The sequence below is a fragment of the Vicugna pacos genome, chromosome 4 (genome assembly GCF_048564905.1).
Source record: "Vicugna pacos chromosome 4, VicPac4, whole genome shotgun sequence".
In the NCBI taxonomy this organism is placed as follows: domain Eukaryota; kingdom Metazoa; phylum Chordata; class Mammalia; order Artiodactyla; family Camelidae; genus Vicugna; species Vicugna pacos.
In genome coordinates this window covers 40970985-40990194 of record NC_132990.1, presented here as the reverse complement: position 1 = coordinate 40990194, position 19210 = coordinate 40970985, and the positions used below count along the sequence as shown (strand labels likewise).

At 38.9% G+C, this 19210-nt stretch overlaps 1 protein-coding gene across 1 annotated transcript in view; it reads right to left on the bottom strand.

Moving 5' to 3' along the window:
• RORB (RAR related orphan receptor B) overlaps nt 1-19210 on the bottom strand; it is a 172170-nt gene that overhangs the window by 38227 nt on the left and 114733 nt on the right. The window contains exons 2-3 of the mRNA XM_072959599.1: nt 10827-10912; nt 6194-6335 (exon numbers count right to left, since the gene is read on the bottom strand). Coding sequence (XP_072815700.1) covers nt 6194-6335; nt 10827-10912 — 228 coding nt within the window. The remainder of the gene's footprint in view (nt 1-6193; nt 6336-10826; nt 10913-19210) is intronic.

Genomic DNA, 19210 nt, shown 5'->3' with positions numbered 1-19210 from the left:
TTCCTCCAATATTTATCTTCTCCTTCCACTGATTACAGAGCTACCAAACTTCGCCTGAGCATAGCTGTGGAGACCACATCGCCCAGCCTCCCTCACTGCCGGGTGTGGCTTCGTGATGAAGCTCCGGGTAACGGAAGCTGCACCCACTTCTGGGTCTTGCGGGGGCATTTTCCTCCTTTCTGCCCCTGGAGTGTGGATGTGAGGGATGGATTTAGAGCAGCCCAAACTCCTCCTGTGTATCCTCAATCCTTAAAAACCTATGTTCTGGCTTTCTGACACTGTCTGAGTAGGAAAACAAAGTGGTAATTACCCAGTACTTTTTCTGAGTAAAGATAAGTAATGTGATTAATTCAGACAAAACTCCGCTTTACACCTCAATTGTCATTTTTGCAGGGTCTTAAATTACTGTGTTTAACTTTGTAGAGACACTGTATTAGATTCTGTTTCTCAGAGACATATTTACTTGCTTATGAATTGCAGCAGTATTTCCAGTTTGACCACCAACAAAATTCTCTAGTAACTTTTAGAGAAAGCTTTCTATGTCTGTAATATTTTATTCCAAATAATTTACTATGTATCATTCTCTAGGGGGAAGAAAACCCTTTTTGTATAAGAAAAAAATAAATCATGATAAATTTTGGTTCAGAAAGAACTTTTTCTTCCCAAGAAATGCCACAGGCTTCTTTATTTGCTCACCCTCTGTCCTTTGCATTTATGTAGGTCCAGAACAGCTCTTTGTGACAGAGATAGGGAGGTGAATTCAACATTTGTATCTATTACTATAGATTAAAATTTTTGTTTTGGACGGAGTAGACCTACTCTCTGATTTACTTTAGTAGAATAGTGCTGTATTTGTTTGTTGAAAATTTATATATAGAGAAAATTAATAACGAGGAACTCTTCTGACATGGAGACAGAAATATAGTGTCTCTTTTTAAACCCTTTCCACTTCATCCTTGGTTTAGATTTCTACCCACTGTCTACTTAGGTGAAAGGTACATTGTAGCGGATCGACTACATTAGTGACTCTGATTCTTCTCACCTACGTGTATGCTCTCCCCCATGTAAATGTGCACTGCTCTTTCATTCTCTGCAGGCATCCTGCTCCACCCTTTGACTCAGGGTCATGTGACCTGCTCTGGACCAACAGGATAGTGACATGTGACACAAACAGAGGCTTACAAAGTGCTTGTGTGATTGAGTGCATCACCATGAAAAGGGCTTGCCTAAACCAGCAGAGCAGAGCCATTGCAGCAGAGCCTGGTCAAGGCCATCTACCATCACCACAGCTTTGCAGAACTGACCTGCAGCTCACAGAAGAGGCAGGAACCGGCCCAGTCAAGCCCCTACATATAACAATTTTAGGTTCAGAATTCTGCTGCTAACTATAGCTCTCATAATCAAAGCTAACAATGTCAAAAAAAGTGCTGCCAAGATCTTTGCCCTGGTTAACATCTGAAAACTCACTCAGTGGTGAATAGTTATGCCTTCTCCAAAACATTGACTTATCAAGTCACTGAGCAACTTAAATATTTTCAAAGAAAAACTTAAAGCTTCGCTATGTTTTAGAATTATCATCAGGCTTCATCCTAAATCAAGGTCTAGAGTCAATGACTCTAATACTATTTTAGAATAAAATTTCCATTCATTTCAGAAACACTGATGACCCAAAGTTTCAGTTTTATGCTCCTTCCTGTAATAAAAGTGGTGACATACTTGGGAAAAAACTAGAGTACTTGCAAAATAAACCTACTGAACTTTCCTGATATATAAATAATTCCTTGTCACCATTTGTAAATATGTTTGTTTTATTCATAGGCCTATTTTAACAAAGGCTATATTACTATTATATTTTCAAGTATTATTATTATTTTTTAATGGAAGTACTGGGGATTGAACCCAGGACCTCATGCATGCTAAGCATGTGCTCTACCACTGAGTTATGTATCCCCCAAGTATTACCATTTTTCTTACCACTGCCCATTATTCAGAATGGCATATAGTTTAAGTGTTTGCTCCTCTCAAATCTGAATTATTCTGTTAATGAGATTCACTTGACTATAGAGGCGGCCTCTTGTTAAACCGCTAGCTCTCCAAGAAACTAGTAGCACCATTCTGTGTACATTGCAAGTGCCTTATAAATATTCAGTGATGATGGCATTTGCTCAGGATACGCTCTTAACCCTCATTTTGATCTCACACTGGAAAAGAAAGATTTTACGTAGAAGTACTGGAAACCTTTTTGTATTTACCTGAATTGTGGGCTTCTACATGGAATGTAAGTTTTTGGAGTCACTAAGGAGAAAAGATGATGCCTCTTCAAGGATTTCTGCTTCCTACCACACGACAACTAGACACATGTTTTTGCTTTTCAAAAAAGAGGAACCCAGTTGTAGAACTATCATCTATGACTTTCCTGGATGTTCTTTTTTTGGGGGGGGGTGTAATTAGATATTTATTTATTTATTTATTTATTTAAATGGAGGTACAGGGAATTGAACCTAGGACCTCGTGCATGCTAAGCATGCGCTCTACCACGAGCTGTACCCTACCCCCTTATCTATGACTTTCCTTAGTCATTTTGGAAATTATTTTATCTTACTATCTTTGGCTGTAAAGTTCTTTACATTTATATCTCATTACTTTCTCAGGGAAACTGCTCTCAATTTAACTCTTAAATTTCAAAGAATTTCAAGAATATGCATCTTGTATAGTGTCCTGGGACTTGAAGACAAAATCTGATTCAATCCACCCAGCCATATTTGTAATTTTAAAATATTCTCTCTCATCCCTCCTTATTTCTTCTCCAACAGAACTTTCTGTGATGATAGAATGTTCTCTAAGCTTTCCAGTATGGGAGCCACAAGCCACGGGAGGCTTTTGAGCAACTGAAATATAGCTAGTATGAGTGAAGAACTGATTTTTAAATTTTATTTAATTTTAATAAATCTAAATTTAAACTTAAATAGTAGCATGTGGATACTATATTGGACAATGCCATTCTGTATAAGAAGAAGCCAAATCTGCGAAACCCGTCCCTGTAGGGCAACTTCCATTTTTTTTTCACAGAAGCACAGCATTTGGGAGGGCACACACTTACTTGATCACTGCAAGGTAAGTATCATGTTTTCTCTCTGGGGACACAATATCACCCTACTGATGCCAAAAATTTCTGTTTTGGGGGGTTATTTTGGCAGTAGCAATACAACTGGAAGTAATTTACGCTAAAGATTCCTGCAACTAACATTTGTGAAGGGTCCAGTTTTAACTGGAAATAAATTAAATTAAAGTTAAAAGAAATTAAGATGGTGGAGAAGATTCAGTGGGCATATACATGCCACCAATTTATACACACATATACATGCAATACCTTCGCATTTTTATACATACAAACACATGTGTATGTATTCCAAGTGGATTGGACTTTTGATTCTCTGCCTGAGCTAAATTTGAACACATTTGTTATTGCTGAGTTTGTTATCTGCTCCTCCTATATGTGCCATGGCAAACAGACCACTGTAAAAGTGGCAATTCAGGAGAGAATGAAAGTACAGTGAAGTCAACGGTTCCATCAAGCTGTCCCCTAGTCGCTACGTTACTTCAGGGACCAGGTGTGGTGAAGTTAACGTCCTTGGAGCCAGGCGTAACTGACAAACAGCAAATGCAAATATCAAAATGAGGATGTCACTTTAAGTCTGAGGGAAGCTGGTGGGGGGGGGTGTATGTAGAAAGAAGTTAGGTGTGAGGGCACCTTACCTTGGCTACTAGTACTACTGCCAAAGCGCTTTGAAAAGATTTGCTTCATCAGAAGGTAGGTTCAATAAATTAGTGGCAGGAGACATCCTACCTCTCATTCTTGAGCCCTTGCTAGACATAGCTCATCAGCCATAACCTCAGGGCTTCCTAATCTCTCAGTACCACACAGTAGACATCACTTATCAACAGGGAGATAAAACCTGTTTACCTTCCTCGGTATTAGTGTGACTTACTTGGTTTACTGTACCCTTTATATTCAAGGTTTATAATAAGCTTTCTCTACATGAATAGTAAAGAAGTTGTTTTCCTTTAGACAGAATCATTCTTTTCCTTCTGCTGAAAGTCCTTCTCCCCATTTCCAACCACCACTCCCACTCCTGAGCGTTTCTCCTCATCATTAGTTTGACACAAGACATGCTTAGGAGGCATTTTGGAAGATGTCCCCAGAAGTCTCAGGATTGTCCCTGGCCCTAAAATTAAGACGGATCATTATCTTTAATCTCCAGTATCCTTAGATGCTGTATTGCTTTTACTTAGAAGTTTATGCTACAGTAAGTTTCCTCCCCCTTGAGAACAGACTGTGGCCCCATCCACAAGTGATCTTTTGCCCTAACACACTTCTTTTATGTCATGAGATTCAATCTCTTAAATTTTGTGGGCTGATGTCACTGAATCTGCCTTGGACCATACACCCACCCCTCACCCATGATTCTGTTCAGCAGCACAGACCCACAAGCTCTCTCCTTCCAAATAGATACTTCCTCTTATTGCAGGAAGAGGTAACAAAGACAAATACTCAGTGGGTTAGTGTCTTTGTAAAATTACTAATGGAGCTTTTCAGATACTGTCAATTAACACGCTGCTTTCGTATTATAGAAATGAGGTGCAAAATCATCAACGCAAATTCCCACAGAATTTCACTAAATAAATTCTGAAAACCACTTAACCCCCATCCTCCACTTTCTTCACTTTACGTATGTAGAAGTACAGTGCTACAAATTTACCCTGAGAGAATTTATGTGATTAGTAAATCTAGAAAAATAAACAACAAAATCAGCTAATAGATAGAAAAGTTTTGGAAACTTACATTGCTGTAGCTTTAGAAGCTACCTACAAACTGAAGGGCTGAAAGTCAGATTCTTTTTATTTTTGGGGGTCAAATATATCTCAGAGGTGTACTTCTATACACAAGTTTAGGTGAGTTGGAAATTAGAGAATAGGGAAACAAAAATTCAAGATGCGACTATTTGGAGAATACAAGCTAAGAAGTGAACAGTAGCTAAGTTTAGATATCATCTATGCAGAGCTAAATTTATCCAAATGAGTAAAAGTCCCACATTTAATTTAATAACATAAAATCCGTTTACACCAAGAGAAAGAGCATCCAAATTATCTATATTTCTTTAAAATCTAGAAGTATTTCCTTTTCTTTCTTTTGTTTCTTTTCTGGCTCACACCACCTTGAACTTCATTAGAGGGAGTGTGACCAGACACAGAATCCACAGTGGTTCACATAGACAGAATAAGTATCAGGGGCTTTGTCTGTGTCTCAGGCTCTAGGTAAAAGAGAATTCCACGGTTCATTCAACAAACTCTTAGGTGCCTGCTTTTAACCAGACCCTGAGGGAACAGGGGGAACAAGAAAGAAGTGGCCCCAGGACTCAGGGCTGCTCACAGTCTGATACAGGAGTGCGGCCCCCAATGTCAGTGGAGAAAGACTTAGGTGAATAATTGAAAATGGACGCAAAGCTAGATGAAATTCTTGGTGTGAGTTGATTTGTCCTCCTTCATTACTCTAAGAAGTTCACCTGGGGAGCCAAGCCATTTCGGTTGGGCATGAAGGTAGCGCACACATTCGTCTATTAGGAGAAAGACACCATCCACACAACCCTTCTAAGACATGGACTTCCGCTACAGGCTTTGCGATCTGCGTGCCTCAGAAGAGTCCACACCCATTAATGGGGCTTCTGGGCTTCCCACAGAAGCCCATTCTGTTCCTGAGCAACTCCTCATGCTGAGCGACTTGTGTACCAGTCAGACTTACCCAGTGACCAAATGGTCCCAGTCTGCCTCGGACTTTCCAGCTTTTGCTCTGAAAAATCTCACATCCCAGGAAACCCCTCATCTGCAGGCAAACCTGGACAGGCGGTCACCTTTCAGTCTCGGCCTATGTGGCTTTTACCTAACCTAGTTAGCACAGATCCCTCCACGAGCTACAGTACAGTCTTTCCTTTCTTCCTACATCGTAGGCAATACTATATTTTCATCTGTTCTTACTTTTCCTCTTAATGCACTGCCAGCACATGCCAGCACATGGTTTTCTTTTCTTCTTATCCCTAATTCCCTTTGTCTAGAATTCTTCCAGTGGCTTCAATAGACTCCAGCAAAGCATCCAACTGAAAGCCTTTAAGTAAGAAATAGGAAGGCGATGCCTTACCATCTCTTGACATTCCTAGGGCAAGACACTTCTGCAGTCGGCAGTGTTGGCAACGGTTTCTGTTGGTTCTGTCAATTAAACAGTTTCTCTGCCTCGGGCAGGAATAAGAGGCATTGTTCTGCTGGCTCCTCCTAAAGAATCCCTAGAGAGAGAAAGAGAATGGGAAGGAGACAGATTTATAAGAAGGGAACCAGAGACTATTAACATATCCATTAGCTACATTTTGTACAGTGAACAGAACTAAGTTTAATTTTAAAAACTCTTTGGATACCCCTACTTGGATAGCTTACAGATGTTTATGCTGGGGAGAATTTGTACTCTCTGCAGAGATGTGAGGGTGTCATTCATTCAATCAGTGTTTACTAGAGACATCTGTGAACTGTGCTGTGCTGTTCTATGCAAAGTAAACCTGAAAGGACTGTGGGAAAGGAGTGGCGGAGGAGAGTGTAACTGCCAAGCCGCATATGACGAAACGATGCGGACAGTAACACAGGCTTACGTCAAGTGCTGTGGGAGTGAGGAATTCAGATACTGAGGCGTGCCAGCTAAGTACGTGCCACTATCTGCCTGGTTTCTAAGATGCACTTCAACCCATTTGGAAATTTTTGTATTTGGCCAGAATGCATCTGGAAGGTTGTTTTTTTAACCAGTGAGGTACCTTATAGTCAACTACATCTTTGAATAAAGGAAATATTGTACATAAACTGCTCAATAAAAAATAAACAATAAACAGAAAAACAATGAAAAATAAACAAGCTGAACGAACGTTCTCTTCTTGGTCTCAGGTTATAGCAGTGTAAGAGGCTTTTATGCAAGTCAGTTTAGGTCCTTCTGGTACAAAATGAAGTGCCTTGGAACATCCACCACCCTTGTAAATAAATCCACAGCTGAGTTTATTATTTTTTTAAATTTCTTTGGATACCACTCACCTTAGTTATCTCACAAAAAATCTTACTGGGGAAAATAAGCATTTTTTCCAGAGATAAAAAAGTATCCTTTACCTATTTATTCACCTTTTAATCATTTTCCCTTATCACTCCTTGCTCTTGAATTGCAATACAGCAAAAGTGCAGAGTGCCACAAAGAAAGCAGTGGTCTACGACAGATTTACCGAGAGAATTTTTAGGAAGAGATAACCCATAGTACCACCCCTCGGAAGGAGGAAGCCCAGAAAAGGCCCGCGATGGTAGCCCAGTGTCCTCCTTGCTGAGAGACTTGGAAGACGTCACCCGACTTCTGTCAGATGGCTTCCGTCTTTTCTCAGCTATCAGTGGGAGGACAGAGCAGGGCTTGGGGTGACAGTGAGGCTGGTGAGACAATCATCTCGGTCACAAATTTAAGAGTTGCTAACAGATGTGGTAATCGGGGCAGATGTTTTAACACAAAATATTAAAGATCAACATTAATGCAAACCGTCCCGGAGGTTTCAATAAAAACAGGATCCAGATGATCAATTGTCCTTTTGTCTCGGGCACAAAGAGCTTGGCCAGCCTTGTGAAAAACCTCAGAAAAGGATGTGGGGCCAAGCCTCTCCTCAGAGAGGAGTGCCAGTGGGTTTGTGTCTGAGTCCCAAGCCACTCAACAACAGGGACTAGTTCTGCCCTCACAGACCCACGTGCATTATTTATTTAATGGACCGGTGGTGGCAAAATAAGATACCTGATTGTCCAGTTCAAAAGAATTCATGAAGCCTTTAAACAAGAGCTCACATCCAAGCTCCCCAGCATTGGAATGATGCATGGTATATACTGTGAAAGTCGTCAGAAAGCATAACTACTGCCCATCGATCTTGATTAGAGATGACTTGGAATTTACATTTTATGAAAGAATTGTGTGGTTTTTATCTGTGGATACTCTAAGTGCCACTAGGCGAAGGAGTTGACAGAAAAGACTTTTTTGAAGTCACAGCTACAGCTCTAATTTAAGGCCAATTTGACATTAATTGTGAAGCACTTCCTGCTTATCTGTTGCTCATTATTGCAAATAAGCTTTTTGGCATGAAGAAGATTTCACTGTAAATTTTTATTGAATGAAAAGGAGTCTGAATATGTGCACGAGCTGAACTGATGTTATTTTAAATGGGTTGTTTATGTTGACTCGAAAACAATATTATCAAAATTCAGAAACTCACGTTGAATGTGCTGACACTGATACCCTATTCTGAGCAGAACTTCTTGAGTTTGCTATCTGGAGAAAAATGTAGCATGTTTACAAACGTAGGTTTTTCCATGAAATAAAAAAAAGTTCTGTGGTGTACAATGTCATTTTGACTAAAACCTCAGAATATGCTTCAAAATAACAGCATAATTTCCTTGATTATGGATTTCTTCTTATTTTATTTTTTTAACTTTTAGAGGAGGAAGTGAGCATTGAACCCATGATCTCATGCATGCCAAGCATGCATTCTACCACTTGCTCTATACCCTCCACACTGTGGATTCTTCCTTTAAATAGAAAAGATGACAGGGGCCCAAACACTCAGTCTTGGTTATTGACCTGTTGGAATATATTTGTTCAGTAGTTAAATCTTTTGCAAGTTACTGTTTAAAATCTTTTGCTCCTCAACAGGAACATATCTTCATATTTTGAAATCAGACATTTTCCACATACAACTCTATACAACAAAACACAAACTCTCCACTTTGACATTGATCTAAAAAACATTTTTTCGTGGATACTCTGTAAACTAGACCAGAGCTCTTAAAACTGCATAAACCAACACGGTGGTAGAAGTGATTTTGCTGGAGAGGATTCTGATTCCAACATTATTAGTGTTTAGGAAGAAAATTATTTGTTGACCTGCCCGAAGGAAGCACTAACTTATTCTAGGAGGGTGAAACAAAAATTGCCAATTTTTAATTTCGCTTTATTGTTTCTTCCGATAAGCTGAAAAAATTGCATTAAAGCGGATAACATGCAATTCTTAATTGTAGGTCTGCAGAAGCACAGAACGCAAGGCACATCTCCTGATGTTCAAACGCGGATTATCGCTAATCACCTCGAAAGCAGGTCAATATGTTGATGAGGTTAGTCCAGTAATGTTAGCCTCCCTCCTCAACATCCCTGCCCCACTTTATTCTCATTTATTCCTCTTTCTTTTCTTTCCACCCCTTTCAGTTCCAGGAATCACACTTTTTGAGATTATGATGAAGACACTGCCAGTTTTTCACATAGTGTGACTATTTGACAGTTACAGAACGTTTTGTTTCATTTATATTTGAATGTCTCTTAAGATTAAGGTTGGCTCTTAGAACCTATGACTGTGCTACATCTCCTTTAGTTTACTGACCTTAAATTACTTGGTTTGCATCTTTCATCAAAAACATACTTGCTTTTGCCAATAGCTCTGCCAGTCTCTCCCTTTTCCTCCCAAACTGTGGCTGCATTTCATTTGTTTGGGTTACACACTGCCCTTTAAAATTAGATGCAGAACTGTTTTCATGTCCCCTTCGATATTTAGTCTCTCACTCTTTCTTTCCTTCTAAGGATTAAATTTAAAAATTTACTGTTAGGTTTCAAATTGCTCTTATTTCAGATTAAGTTAATGGCTATTCTTTCTACTTTGTATTTTTTTTTCTTTTAATGGAGGCACTGGGATGGAACCCAGGGTGTTGGGCGTGCTAAGCATGCACTCTACCATTGAGTATTTCCTACCCACCCCACCCTGACCCCAAGCTTTGTATTTTAAAAAACAACTTGCTTATAGGAATTATTCGTCTTTGGAAGGTTTGGTGGAATCTGTCGTGGAGGAGAACACTGGACTGAGAATGAAAAATCCCATATTCTCTCACTAACTAGATCAATGATGCCGCCCAAATGACATAATCTTGTTTATACCTCAGGACCTCACTGTGGCTGGGGGTATAGCTCAGTGGTAGAGTGTGTATTTACCATGTGTGAGGTCTTGGGTTCAATCCCAAGCATATCCATTAAATAAAAGGATCAAAAAAAAAAAAAGACCCCACTGATGAAGTTGGGACGGATGACTTTTCTGGAATGTGAGACAAAGCACAGTCACCTGCACATTGCAGCTGTTACCTGGACTTCATTCTCCAGCAGAGATATAAGCTCATTAGTTTATTTCTTTTTCTTTTTTTGGCAGGGGGAGGGGGTACTTAGGTTTATTTCTTTACTTATTTATTTTTAGAGGACGTACTGGGGATTGAAACCAGGACCTTGTGCATACTAAGTATGCACTCTATCACACAGGGCAGCTATATCTTGCCCCTACTCCCAACTCCCAACTCCCCTGCCATTAGCTTATAATCTTTATTTTAACCTTCAGTTTCTTTCCTATTGATATAAGTGTGCTGGAGTTTACTGGACACAAGGCTGTTAAAACAGCAAATCAGTATTTATATATCTCTGTAGATGTGAATCATTGAAGCTTTTAAATATCAATACATTTTTAAGCAGCTGCTGCTGAGTTAGACAATGACAAAAAGGTGAAAGGCCGAAGAACAGAAAATCAACCCACCCACCCACCCAGCAAGAAGTCCTGAGTGTCAGCAGCAGGCACAGGAATCCTTTAGTGGACCTTCTTTCAAGAGGTGTCACTTCTCGCATTGTGAAGTACACAGATGCCTGAGGCCAGCACGGAGGCTGCCGGCAGCGCCTGGCTAAAGTCTCATACCTTGCAGCCTTCACACGTGATGACTCCGTAGTGGATCCCAGAGGATTTATCGCCACAAATTTTGCATGGTATCACTTCAATTTGTGCTGAAAGGGGAAAACAGACATTTTGAGCTTACAGAGCTGTCTTCTTTTTCACCCTCCTGTCTCCCTCCCCACCTCTCCCTGCCGTGGCAGTGTTTAGAGACAGCAGGTGTGGGGTCACCCACTTCTGTTTGAATGGCTTTCCTAAGCTTCTTCTAAGTGAAAGGGCATCCGTTTACCACTGTCTGTTTTGTTTTTCTCTAACTAAAAAAAAAAAAAAAATATATATATATATAAAACCAGGGACCGGAAGTTTTTCTTACCTCTTGCTTTCATTGTTTTTCCCTTTTTGGAACTTGACCTTGATGTAGTGTGACTTAAAACTCCCTCGAACCTGTGGCTTTGGTTTTCTTATTTTGCACTTCAAACATTAAATCACAGAGAACTATCACATTGCCTTATTTCAAAACTGTCTTAAATAAGTAAATAAAGCAACACTGGAAGGAGTGGAGGTGACTTTATACATTATGTGGCGGGATGTTTATTTGTGAAAGTGCCAATGACGAATCAGTCCAATATTTATTAAGCCTGTATACATGCACTAAAATAATACAAGTTGTTGACACAAGGTAACATATACTAATGACACCAATAATTTAATCAAGAAAACAAAATTAATACACAGAGATATCAGGGAAAAATGATAGAGCCTGTGGGTACTGTTAACTGAATAGGAAATAAAATGATTTCACTGGAGTTGAAGACATTTGATTCTGAAGATTCTGTAGGATTTGGTAAGACTGAAGTGAAAGGCAAAAGGCATTTCTGCCAGCAGAATGGAATGAAGGAGGTCCCAAAGGGCCGTGGCTTGTGCTCACTGAGACAAGCAATCTGGCCCTAGGGGAAACTTGGGCCATATGGTTGGACAGAGGGAGTGATAGCAGTTTACGGAGCTCCTGGGATTTAGGCAGAAGAATTTTCACCTGACATCACTGGCTTTATGGAATCGAAGAAATGATGAACGTGGTGGCTGGAGTACCTTAGAAAGGTGAGTTCGGCAGGCTAACCAGAACAAAGGGAAGACTAACTAAAAGGCAATTCCTAACTCAGGTGTTAGGAAATGCAAGCGTGAATTACATCAGTGGCCGGATAAACGGAGAGGAAGAAGCAAATAGAAAGATAGCTCAATGGAAGAAGGGAGAAGGTAAATGAAAGAAAGGATACAGAGGTGGAAATTGATGGAGAATTAGAAGTGACTTCTAGCTTCCTAGCTTTGAGAGTAAGATTAAATAGTAGGTTTGATACAAATAGCATGGTTAGTAAGGCAATTCCTTTGTGGAATACAGTGGGGCATAGAGTTTCCATTTTGCCTGTGTGCAATTTGGTGTGTGATGTCTTGTAGATACTCGCGCATAGAACCTCTTGGAAAGATGATTTTAGAGGTAATGGATGCAACCATAATATAAACTTTATTTGGAATGTAGTAATTCCTTCGCCTCTGATAGTATTCTAAGTGTTGTTAAAATTACACAAACCAGAAAGATCTGCTGCTCCTGCTCCCAATTTAAAATAATTATGCAAAATATGCTTCAAAATGCTTTATACATCAATCTGCCACGTGGATGGTTTTTTACAGTTTCTCACCTTTGAATACAGAAAACAAATAAATGCAAGACAGAACCCTCTTTTTCTTATTGTTCTACATTAAAAATTACATAGCTTTAGGAGAGCACATCACTTTTTAAACTTTAAATATTTCACAGTGTGTTCAAATCATCTTTATAAGCAAAACGATTCAGTGTTATGTCCCTATTTTTCATATGAGAAAACTGAGGATGCAGGTGGTTAATCATGCCCTTGACTCGGGAGATGGCAACCAGAAATTAGCTGATTTTCCTGACATTTCTTTCAGTAACCCTTTCTCGGCCTCCCATGAAGATAAAGTACAAATACAATTTTGAATTCTTACATTATTCCAACAGCACCAGTTAAAGACACAATAAAAATATCAGCAGAAGAGACAAAGTCAACTAAAATACTTACTAGACTAAGCATTTCTATTTGCTTCTGCTCTTTTTGTTTTCAGATTACACTTAGAGGTGGTATTTGCTTTCAAAATTTTGTGATATGAAAAAAATGTGAGATTTGATGTTACTCTATTCTGTTCTGCCCCCCCCCCCCCGGATTCTAGTTCCTAATCTGTTAATGATTGGGCCCATGACCAAGGAAAAAAATCTTCAATCTTGTTTTCTGGTTTATAAAGCTTAGCTGACAAACTTCATAGTTCTGTGAGGATTAAATGAGATATTTTATGTAGAAGTGCCTTGTAAATAGTAAAGAACTAGAAAAGGTCAGTCTCCATCATCATCACAAACATCACAGCCATCACACCACTGAAGGTGTTTCTAACACTTCTGGACAAAAAATATGACAAGTTACATTATTATTCCTTTATTAAAAGTCTTATTATTAAAAAAACAAACAAATGACACTGAAAGTTATTTGTACTATGGATTATTTTTTAAGTGTAACCTTTCCAACTGTGCATTTTTTACGATGATTGCAAAACTGACTGAAAATCCCAGGTATCCAGTGGTACAGTTGTTAAGCGTATATGATATTAAGTCAGAGGTGCTCTTTGCATAAATTACTCCCCAGGGAGTAACTTACACGTGGGGAGAATATGCTTCAATAAGTTCTTAATTATAAAATGATCTAACTCTAAAGGAAATGAAAATAGAGGTAATTTGCCCCCTGGGGTGGGAGAAGATGTTCTGGAAAGCCACAAAGGTTATCTCACAGAACTTCGGAAATACAAATGGGATAAGAAATGATTCGATAGAGCATCTGCATATTTATACATATTTATAATTCTGGCTCAACATGTAATCCTGAAGAACCGTAAACATTTTAACAGTATTTTTAAAGAGAAAGAAGTCACTGAAAAGTATATATGTGTAATGCTCTGTGTGGGAGGGATTAATCAGCTTGGAAAACCTATGACCATTTTTACCTATGATGACAGGATAGGTCATCTGAGGTTTATTATAGGTGAAGATAAATTTACATAATTTAAAATACTAATCCTTTTCCTTTTCTCTCATTTAAAGTAAACTGTTTCTGAGCTACAACTTCATAGTTTGCACTGTATTTTCACAAAGCACATCTTAAAGGAAGGGTATTTCAGACACTAATTAGGACAACACATCACATTATTGTTCCAATGTTTGTCATTTCTAAATGTCTTGCCGTTACACCACCCAGAGTCTCCTGTGCAGTTGTCTTGTAGTGACTACAGATCTAGCGACAAGCTATTTACCACAGTTTCAATCTGAACATCTAGGGAGGGCTTGGTGGCTTGGACCTCACCATCTGTGACAAAGAAAGTGATGCACAGAAAGGAGGAGGGAGTTTAGCTTCCACACTTTTGCTGGACTCATGGATGAATCCAACAACAGCCTTTTCTGAGACAAATTCAGGGGCGCTGAGATGCCCTGAGAGATGGCTTGAGATGGGCTCATGTCTGTTTTTCCATTTCTTATATCATCTTCTCACTTACATTTTTCTATTAGTAAGCCTTCATGGAGACTACAGTTCAGTTTTTATTTACCAATTCAATGTTTTTTAATTTATAACAGCAGTCATAGATATATTTTTTTGGGAAATGATATTCTTATAGTGTCAAAGAGTGTCATGGAAGATTTAAAATAATTTGATGTGTTACTTCATATTAGAATAATTTATGTAGTACAACTAACTTAATACCCCAAGATCTGGCATGCAGGTCCTATTCAACAATTACAGCGTCATAGTCCAAATTCGTCTCCCTCTTTGAAGATGGCAGTTCTCACCCCCGAGTGCTTCTGAAGGCCCTTCCTTGCTGAGGCTCCCTCACCGCAGCATCACACAAGGTCACCCTGCTTTTAATTCTCCCTGCTTATCGGAATGTACATATCTTTAGTTCTATGCCTTCAGAACCCCCCACGGTGACACCAGGTACTCAGGTTAGATAAACTAATCCAGGCTAATGAGTTGGCTAGAAAATGAATCACTTTAATCCATTAAAATACCTTAACTGTTAAGAGCATCCATCCATCAGGAATGGTAGTAATAAAGGACCTTCCAGGTACTTCCTGGCTGGAGGACGCATTTTTACCGTGTGTGCTCTAGTGGCTCACCCATCGTGCCATTCCAACCCTTATAACTCAACTCGGCCATTTTTATATTCTGGGCATTCTAAGTCCATCGAGGACAGAGTCCATGTCATATTTCTTTTTTATATTTTCTATGGAGCCTGAAAGAGAATTTTTGTAACTACTTAAAACAGTAGTCCTAGTTGTTTCTTTTTTTCTTTCTCTTTCAGTACAGCCAAGAGATTTGAAACTCCTTTTTAAAAGAGGCTTGAAGTAATACTGGTTTTCCATATTTGGGTTGAGGAGAAGAAATAAAAATCTTGAGGTTTGAGTAAATACGTATTTTGGAAAAGCACCCCTTCTCTGCACCCCAGTGATTCTGATACGGCATAAAGCTCCCATTGAGAATTAAATGAATCAAATTATTAACAAGGACTTCTCTGTAGCATGTAAACCACCTGCAAAGGAAATAAAACCCTGGGATAAGGCCAGAATCTGAAAATACTAAGGAGTGACCAGTAATTCTCTCTGTATGTCCTGGATTTTGTTTGGGGGCTATACTTATAGCATCTTTTGTTTTCTTAAGGGAAATAAGAACCATCTACCCAGTCTATGATAACTCCCATTCCTGGACACTGGGTTTGCCTGTCAGTTTCTGCTTCCCAGAATTTTACAGTTATGCTAAAAGTGGGCAGTGCAGGAAGAACTCAATGTCTGAGTGAAGCACAATTTGCATATGTAAAAATTTCCAATCAAGATGACTATTTTGGTTAAAAATCTTTTTGCAGATGGTCTGGTCTCAGTAGCCCAAGTTGTATCTCATCGACTTAAATTGTATCTCATCTATCATTTGTGGCAAATCCGAATTAAAATCCCTGTTTGTACTCTTTTCCTCTCTCACTGGCAGACTATCTGCCTCTATTAGGTACAAAACCTTCTGATATCACATAATAACAATCCTGAATGATTAAGCAGGTTTTCCTGAGATCCGGTTCCACTGTAACTTTGATTTATCAGAAAACAGCTCCAAGACTGGGATGGGATGAAAGTGTGGAAAAATGAGACCCTCAGGAAAAAAGTAGAACTCTTTGAGCTCTTGCCTTACTCATGGTATGTGGTGATTCAAAAAGATTCCTGATATTGGATCAGGTTTGTGTTCATTTTTATCTCATCACGGCACACATCTTAATCCCAACGTCCTGCTTAAATACCAAATATAGTGCATGAAATTCAGTGCACTTTAATTCCTACTGGAATGCCCTCACATCTACCAGCATATGGGGTCTTCCTTTCTTCTCCAGCTCTTCTCTGTAATATTCTAGGTGGTGGTCTGCGGGCACCTTCTTTTCTATTCAGTTGATAGACAGCTTCTGAATGATCTAAAGATAACACTTACTTTTATATGACTATAATTCCCTCAACTATATGCCATTGAAAGCTAGAGTAAGAAAAAATTACTATCATATGAGAATGGCAAAAAATGATGTTTTCCAAAGGCATGCTTTGTAGGATTATCATGAAGGGAGTTGATTTATCTTTTGCATATGAGCATTTACCCCTAAAGAGCTGCTTGCTTACTCTGACTCCACAGAAGAAATAACAGAGAAGGAGATCGACAAAGAAAAATGACAGACATTAGTATTCTCATTAATAGTATTACTGATAATAAGTTAAATATCGCCCTTGGAAGCAAAGCAAATCACTTTTATAAGTCATAGTGGTTTTAAACTCATAATGTATGAGTTAATTCCCATTAAATACATCTTGTCCTGACAAACTTTTAATTATCATGAGGTAATGCACGTGTAGGACCTGACATCATTCAAGTTGAAAGCAGTTAATGTCCTCCTTGACCACTCACAGTGTGGTCTGTAGACCAGTGGCTCTGGCAGGACCTGGCAGCACGCTAGAAACGCAGATTGTCAAGATTTACTCAAGACCAACTGAGTCGGAATTTGCTTTGTCACAAGATCCCAGGACAGCATTCAAGTTTGAGAAGATGTTCTATGGTGTCCAGGAAATTACAGTGGTAGCTACATTGAGAACTGATGGAATTTTAAATTTCTCTGGCGTTAAGGGAAATTAAAAACTTTACGTAATTCTGGAAACACAGTTTCTGCTATTGCCTTTTAGGCATTTCTCTTTTGTTCAAAAGGCAGTAGGACAATTGAAGGGCTAGTTACAAAAAACTCTGGTCACTAATTGACAAAAGAAGGAAGAGAAGCCACTGTATTCCCAGAAATATCTGTAATTAACACTCAGTGTTCCGGTCTGCTTTGCAGATTTAACGACTGTCCGCTATGCCTACATCTTCCTCACGTTATTAACACTGTATGGTCATGTGTCTTCCCTCTTCTGTGGACTCCCTCTTAAGGTTCTGGCTGCTAGCTCACTCTCTGGATCCTCAGTGCAAAAAAGCTTCTCTCTTGAGAAAATTAAAAAAACAGTTTTTCTACTTTAAAAGTTGAATTGCACCAAGTTTGCATCTTTTGTTAAAGGTAAGAAGGTCAAACAATGTTTGAAGCAGAAATGAACTCGTTTCAGCTGTCCATGGAAATTCTGGAAATGAAACAGTTGGAAAGCTGTCCCATCTCATGGAGGCAGGTTAGTTAACACAGAGTTCAACAGTCATGGTGGATACTCATCCCATTCCTCTCTCCCATTTCGTCTATCATAACGCTGTCTCTTTTTAAACTGAAGTAGAGCCCGATTACAATGCTGTGTTGATTTCTGGTGTACTGCATAGTGATTCAGTTGTACATATAAATATATGTATTCCTTTTTATATTCTTTTTCCTTATAGGCCATTACAAGGTATTGAATATAGTTCCCTGTTCTATACAGTAGGAACTTATTTATTTTATACATAGTAATTAGAATCTGCAAATCTCAAACTCCCAATTTATCCCTCCCCCACTCTCTTTCCCCCAGGTAACCATAAGTTTGTTTTCAACGTCTGTGAATCTGTTTCTGCTTTGTAAAAAAGTTCATCTGTGCCATTTTTAAAAACATTCCACATATACATGATCATATGATATTTGTCTTTTTCTGTCTTACTTCACTTAGTATGACAATCTCCAGGTCCATCCATGTTACTGCAAATGGCATTATTTCATTCTTTTTTATGGTTTGAGTAGTATTCCACTTTTTATGGATGAGTAGTAGTAGTATATGTATGTGTGTATAAGTATATACACACATCTTCTTTGTGCATTCACGTGTCGATGGACGTTTAGGTTGTCTCCATGTCTTGGTAATCATAAATAGTGTTGCTGTGAACATTGGGGTACATGTATCTTTTTGAATTAGAGTTTCCTCCAGATATATGCCCAAAAGTGGATTGCTGGATCATATGGTAAGTCTATTTTTAGTTTTTCAAGAACTCTCCATACTGTTTTCCATAATGGATGCACCAAACTATATTCCTACCAACAGTAAAGGAGGATTTCCTTTTCTCCACACCTTTTCCAGTATTTATTGTTTGTGGACTTTTTAATGATGGCCATTATGACCAGTGTGAGGCGATATCTCACATCATGCTATCTTGAGACATACTACTCAAAGTGTGGTCCCTGACCAGCAGTGTTGGTACTACCTGAGTGCCTGAGAGAAATGTGGGCACTTAGGTCCTACTCTAGACCAGCATAATTAGAATCTGCATTGTAAGAGTACCTTTGTGATGCATATGCACAGTGAAGTTTGAGACGTTCTGGAAGGAAAAATATTCTACAATTTAACCCTAACTCTCAGAGTGCTGGCCTCCAAGGCCCAACTCTCTGTGAAGAGAAATTTATATAAGAAAAAAAGACATGTATCATTTTTGGTAGCTAATTTTTCCAGTTATAAAAAGAAGAAAACAAATTATTTCCCTTCAGTGAAAAAACTTGTCTCTCTTTAGTTCCTTAGTTTGTTTCTGAGCCTCTTTCTCTAGTCTCCATTCAGCTGAAAACTTCAACGGGAAGTCAAGTTTATGCAGCACCTCCTTCACTGAAGGAGGGCAGGGACGGAGAAACTCCATACACCAGGTCACACAGATGACTCAGAGAGACCAGGAAGAGTTCATTCTCTGGAGGAAAATTCAAAAAGAGCAAAGAAGCGTCCTTTAAGAAGATGAAAAATATACCTTTTCTATGTTAAAAAGTCTAATTGCATTAAGGGAATGAAGAGACAAGTCATAGACTGAGAGAAAATATTGTAAAACACATCTGAGAAAGCACTTGTATGCAAA